At 60.6% G+C, this 6,665-nt stretch overlaps 1 protein-coding gene across 1 annotated transcript; it reads left to right on the top strand.

Annotated features, from left to right (window-relative positions):
• The first annotated feature begins 509 nt into the window (after positions 1–509).
• On the top strand, positions 510–954 carry LOC149810377 (SKP1-like protein 5). Its single transcript, XM_089994283.1, has 2 exons — positions 510–746; positions 829–954. The coding sequence occupies exons 1-2, from the start codon at positions 510–512 to the stop codon at positions 952–954; spliced, it is 363 nt and encodes a 120-aa protein (XP_089850409.1).
• Positions 955–6,665: the final 5,711 nt, after the last annotated feature.

Here is a 6,665-nt window from a genome sequence, read left to right as displayed (position 1 = left end):
TTCGGCACGAGCGCCCCCTTGCTCGGCAGCGCTCTCCTCCGACTTGAGGCGCACCACGAACGGGAACTCCGTCAGCTTGACGTTGGGCGCGACCTGCTTCTTCTCGAGCACGCGGTCCGCCGCGGGGCCGACGCTGCCGCCGCGACGCATGAACGCGCGGATGCGCTCCTCGCCCACGAACTCCCACCGCCGCGAGCTGCCGACGCAGTCCAGCTGCAGCGTCTCCACGGGCGCGGACGCCCCAGGGAACGCGGCGACCGCCATGACGACGCGGCCGAACTCGAGCGGCGAGATGTCGACCTTGAGCCCCCGTCTCCAGCTCGATGGCGCCGTCCCCCGTCCAGGACAGCGCCTGCTCCGCCATGTCGCGGACCCTCGAAAACTCAGCCGTCTTCATGGCGCCCTGGTCGTACACTAGGGCGTCGGAGCTTTATGCCGCCGCATGGCCGGCCTCCCGCATAAAGGGGGTCGACGCTCCAGGAGCGACTGTGAAACCAGCCAGACGCACGATGGAGACCGTCAAGATCGTGACCTCCGACGCCAAGGCATACGACGTCCCTCGGGCCGTCGCCGAAAGCTTCGGCGCCCTGAAATGCGCGCTCTGCGACTGCGAAGACGAACAGAGCGTGCCGCTGCCCAACGTGGACTCTAACACCTTCGACCTCGTGCTGGAGTTCTCGCGCTTCCACGCCCAGGACGGCCACGCTCCCGACGCCGTGTCCGCCTTCGACAAAGCCTTTTTCGCCGTCGACAAGCAGACGCTGTACAGGGGTGATCCTGGCCGCCAACTTTCTGAACGCCTCGAACCTCCTGGACCGGGGCTGTCAGGCCGTCGCCGACCTGATCGTGGGCAAGTCGCCCGAGGAGATCCGCGAGGAGTTCGGGCTCCAGAACGACTTCACGCCGGAGGAGGAGCGCGAGATACGGGCGCAGAACGCCTGGGCGTTCAACTGAACGCGCGACCCGGCGCCACAGAAGACGGTCCACCGTCAGGAGAACCAGCTCGCGCCTCGGGTGAGCCAGGCCCGATCATGCTTTCTTCGCGGCGCGCGTGTTGGCGGGCTTCTTGGCTTTGGCGGCCGGTTTCTTGGCCTTGGCGGCAGGTTTCTTGGCCTTGGCGCCGCCTCGCGCTGGGAGCCCTCTTCCGCAGCTCCACCTTGATGCTCGCGGCTTCCGCCTCACCCACCCGCTGCAGCTTCTCGAGGAGCTCCTGGTTGCTCAGTCCCGAGAAATCCGTCTGGAATGCCTTCCTCACGGCGGACCACATCTTTTGCACCGTGTCCGTCACAAAAAGCCTTCAGGCGTGGTCCATGTGCGCGACGAAGGCGTCTCGGGCAGCTCCCGAGTCGTGGGCCGCTCCTGAGTCGCGGGCCGCTCCTGAGTCGCTGAGAGCCCCGTCCCGTTACGCCGATCAGCGCGCCCCTGTTGCCGCCCTGCAGCGCGTCGAACAGCTCCGCCCTCGCCAGCTCGAACTCGGTAACCGGCACCGCCTTCGAGTCGCGCACGATGTCGTCCAGGGACGCGACGTTGTCGTACAGGTAGCGCTGCTTGCTGGCCGAGAGCGTCAGCGCGGCGTACGCCCTCGCGCGCGCCACGAACCCGCGCATGGATTCGCGCTCCAGGACGGCATCGTGGCCCTCGAGGTGGCGCACGCCGTAGCAGAGGTGGGCGTCCATCATGAGCGCGGGCTCGTCCAGCGCCACGAGGACCGGCACGGGGATGACGCGCTGCATGCGGACCCCCCTGTCGATTGTCAGGACCGCCTGGAGAGGGCGCCCGCTCGAAGCGTGCGTGCGGGAGTCAGAACGGTGGCTGGCATGGCGGCGTCTGCGTGCCGCATCCTGCGGCAGCGGCGCTTTATGCCGCGGTCCACGTTCAGAGCGTTCACAACCCTGGTGAAGCTTCGGCAGGCTTACGCGTAGGTGAAGTTGAAGGTGTGGTCGGAGTACGACTTGATGGACGTCTTGGGGATGGACGGCGAGAACTGCAAGACGTCCTTGCCGTACCAGACCGCTGGCATGTGCTTGACGAGCGTCATCTTGGTGGGGTCGGCGTCTATCGTGAAGTTCGCGCACTTCTTCAGGGGCGTCGAGGAAAGCGGCGTTCGCGTAGAAGGAGAACGCCGGCCCGTAGCCCGGCAGGCCGTCGTAGAACGTGTCGTGCACCCTCATCACCATGCTCGCCGGACCCGCCGCGGCTTTGGCGTCTGCGGCGGCCTTGGCATCGGCAGCCGCCTTCGCGGCGCCATCGGCGTCGGCTTTGTCGGCAACCAGCTTGGCGTACGCGGCAGCCTCGTCGGCGACCACCTTGGCGCCGCGGCGGTCTTGGCGTCCGCGACCGCTTGGCGTCGGCGGTGGCCTTGTCAGCAACCAGCTTGGCGTCCGCGGCAGCCTTGTCAGCAGCGGCCTTGGCATCAGCAGCGGCCTTGCGTCGGCGGTGGCGTTGGCGTCGGAGACCGTCTGGGACGACGAAGGGGGCATCGCCACGAGGCCGTCTCGCTGCACGCTCACGTCCGACGTCCTTGCCTGGAGCATCGGTGCCACTCCTTGCGCCGTCGGCGTCGCGGAAGGCACGGTGCCCCCGGCGTTCGTCGTGATGGAGCCCAGGCAGGCGATCAGCCTCGCCGGGTCGCTGGCGAAGTCCCGTTCGCAGCGCTGCATCTTGATGAAGCTCAGCAGCGTGCGCGTCTGGTCCGAGATCACGGACGACTCGGACAGGCTGGTGACGACGGCCTCGTACAGGGCGTCGAGCACGGCGGGGTTTCCGCCAGTCATCGCTGAGCCCGCCTGTACGTCGCCGGACTTCAGGATCTGCGCCAGCTCCTGGAGCCTGACGAGGTCGCTCATGCCGCCGTTCATCTGAGAGATGCCGGCGACGACCGCCGCCATGTCTTCCTTGGCCAGCGCGGCGGATATGGAGGACGCCAGCGCGTCGGACCTGGCGGCCGGCGTGGCGGCAGCCATGATCCTGTCGACGACCGACTGGACGTACTTGTCGGACGTGGTGTCCTGGGCGGCGACGGTGGTCGGCGACGCGACTGCGACAGCTGCGGGAGCTGCGACAGCTGCGGCAGCTGGAGCCGCGACGGTAGCCGGATCCACGACAGCAGCGACGGCCGGGGGCTGAGCAAGGGCGACGGCAACGACGGCAGGGGCGGCGATTCGATACAGGAGCCACAGCAGGACGCCGGCCGCGCACAGCGATGCCGCGACCACAGCGATCTTGATGACGGCCACCTGGTCAAACATCGGTCGCGTCTGTAAACAGTCGTCGCGAGGTTATTTCCGGTCGCCCTGCTGTTTTGCACCACTTCCATAAAACCCCGTAAACGACAAACTTTGCGTCGCCTGTCGATGACAACACGGCAAGCTGCCATGATTTACCGTTTACGGGGTTTTCAAAAGCCCGTAAACGACAACACGGGACTTTTATGGGACTTGCACGAGAGCTTGTCGTGAAGCAGTCCCCCCTACCCCCAAAAACGCTTCCAAAAGCTCCTCCGCCTGGGACCTGGTCAGGAGGGTCCTGAGGGCCGTTTTTGGGAGCGAGGAGATTGCTTCACGACAAGAGGTCGTCCGGGTCCCGTAAAAGTTCCGTGTTACCGTTTACGGGCTTTTCGGAACCCCGTAAACGGGAGTTGCCATGCACCAGACGGGATCGGACGGAAAACGGGCGGCAAGCTTGTCGTTTTACGGGGTTTTTTTGGGCGCGGTGCAAAAAAGAAACCACGGGAAATCATGAGAAAGAAACCATGGAGGCGCAACATCTGAAATCCGCCCGTACAAGCCGTTCAACTGGGCTGGCGGCTCGCAGCCACCCAGGCCCTGTATGGAGACGGCTGCGATGACGTCATGTCGCAACGACACACACCACGCTGGAATGGTGTCGCGAGCAAGACAGTGATTTCATCCTCGATACCAACGTGGCAAAATAACGCTGCAAATAACGAGGCTATTCTACTTGCCGTCAATGGCACTCTTAGTCCTTGATGCAATGCAAGCATGGCGAAGGCTCCAGTCATTCCCATTGTATTGCTCAAGAAAATCGCTACCTTCTTCCACGACAAGGCTACCGAGGGAGACTTCATCGACTTCAAGATAGATGCGGTACGTTCTGAGCTGCCAGTCTGAGGTTCGTCGCTGTATCATGTATGATGTACTGAGGCTCGTGAGTGCTCGATGATGTATTTGATGTCCTTGCTGTCCCTGATGTCCTTGATGTCCTTGCTGTACTTGAGGACCTTGATGTCCTTGAGGACCGTCAGGACCGTCAGGACCGTGAGGCTCGATGCTTTGTGGCACACAAGATGAACCCTGACACAACCACGCACGGCGCAGGACCAGGCACCGGAGACCAGGAACTGAAGCAGAGCACGTTTTTGGCTATAGAAAAACGCTTCTTCTTCGGCGCAAACCCAGCCCAGCGTGCAAACTACGACAACGTCAAAGAACAGGTGCAGCAGCAGTTCATGGAGTCCGCAACGCTCGTGGCCAGGGATGAAGCCTTCACGATGATTCAACTCATCAAGCAGTTCTTGCAGCTCGTGGAGCGCGTCCTGGACGAACAGGAAGTCCTGTCGAAGGAAGTCGTCGCCAGCCTCAAGGTAACAGCAAGGCTTCGCAACGTGCGTCTCTATGCTCATGGCGATGTCCAAGCTCAATGACATGGTGATGTACAGTTGTTTTGGAAGGCGAGTCATGTATCATCAGGTGGTCGATTCGTGTCTCGTGGCAGTCATGTAGGTCGTCGCAATCACCGGGCCATATGCTTCGCACGTCCTGGAATCGATTCGTGTCTCGTGGCAGTCATGTAGGTCGTCGCCATCACGGCACCATATGCTGTTGAAGATACTGTCTAAGTATCAGAAGATATGTTCCGCAAGTATCTATCGTTCCATGTGCACACGTCCGTGTGAAGTGCGCACAACCCTACATTGAACAGCCAGACTCTGTACCCGACCATAGAGTCATACATTGTGGACACTATGGTCTGATGACTATTCTATGGTCCTTGAAATGTTCTTTACTTCCGTGTATCAGCTGCTGCTGATTATTGAGTATTTTACCATAGACTTGAGCCTATATATACTGTGCTGTGCAAGTGTAAGTTCAACTAGTGCAAATTCTCAATATATGCTTCGCACGTCCTGGAAGCGATTCGTGTCTCGTGGCAGTCATGTATCGCCAGGTGGTCGCCATCACCGGGCCATATGCTTCGCACGTCCTGGAATCGATTCGTGTCTCGTGGCAGTCATGTATCGCCAGGTGGTCACCATAACGGCGCCATATGCTTCGCACGTCCTGGAGTCTCGTGGCAGTCATGCATCACCAGGTCGTCGCCATCACGGCGCCTTGTTCAGGCATCCCATGGAACCGTGGTCAAGCTTCGCAAGCTTGCAGGTGTCGTGCTCCGCGAGGTCACTGGCCGTATACTGACAACCTCGACGCGGTTTTTCATGGACCCCCCGTTGTCGGAGTTCGACCTGATGGCGTTCGCCTTCGTGGTCGAGCAGGAACTCGCCGCCAGGTCCTCACTGGACCTTGAGCCCAACGACGGCAAGGAAGACGCATCTCTCGGCATCGAATCGTTCCCGGTGCACTGCGAACAAGCGGGCGGTCTGCGAGTCGTCGAAGCCAACGTGCATTACGGAACGGACCTGGAAACTGGCGAAATCTTTTTCTTCTTCGACAAAGACCACTCGTTGCCGTTCAACGAGGAAACGTGGGCGTACAACTTCTGCGGGTATGGGCACGACGGGTGGAGGGAATATACTCGAGTCAACTACGACGGCAGATGTGGACGTACAAAGATTTTGTCGAGCTCATTACCGAGAATCACTCTAGGCTCGCTCTTTTGTGAACCGATCTATGTCCTTGCTTCCTTCAACGCTTGCAAGTTAGCAGTCATATCAGGTGGCATCCGCATTCTTTCATGGTAAGTTGTGCCTGGCCAGATGCAAGCTCCTCAAAAGCAGACCTTTCTCAGCCGGGACATGCCTGATTACAGATGTTGTACGTGCTGGACTGCAGCGTTGCTTCCATGGGACTGCATCCATATGCTTGATGGGACTGCAGCATTGCTTCCATGAGACTGCATCCATGTGCTTGATGGGACTGCATCATGATGATATGCAAAACCAACCACCAAGCCGTTCGTACCGTTTGCAAAGGAGATGCCTGACCGGCAGGGCTCGGTACGTGGCGTTGCGCCGCGGCGGACACCTCGTCAGGATGCGGGACATCGTCCAGTGGTCGACGCACATCCAATGTCGCCCAAGTAGTCTGTGAAGTCATCCCCTTCAAGGCAGCCATGATCTCCGGATCCGTCATGCACATTCTGTCCTTTATGCCCAGCAGACGCATCAGATCTCGCTGTCGTCGGCCATGCCATCGCGCAGGGTGTGTCAATGACGACCGAAGTCAAGCGCGTCGACAACGCCGAGGAAGTCAAGGCCGCCAAAGACTCGCCAAGCAGATCGCTCACAGGGAAAGGCAGAACGCCCTGTATGCCAACGACCCGCAGTATCGCGAACACACATTCTGTGGCCAGAAAAAAATGGTAATGGTTGTTTAGAGTACCATCCGAGTAAAGCTCACGGTGGACGGGTCCGCCCACCAACCTTCGTTCGGTGCGCGGGAGGGTTCGGAACCGCCGGAGGCGATTGA

The sequence above is a fragment of the Nuphar pumila genome, unplaced genomic scaffold (assembly GCF_984573655.1).
Source record: "Nuphar pumila unplaced genomic scaffold, dmNupPumi1.hap1.1 HAP1_SCAFFOLD_375, whole genome shotgun sequence".
Classification (NCBI taxonomy): Eukaryota; Viridiplantae; Streptophyta; class Magnoliopsida; order Nymphaeales; family Nymphaeaceae; genus Nuphar; species Nuphar pumila.
The sequence above is the reverse complement of the archived record's forward strand: the minus strand, read 5'-3'. Positions and strand labels throughout refer to the sequence as shown.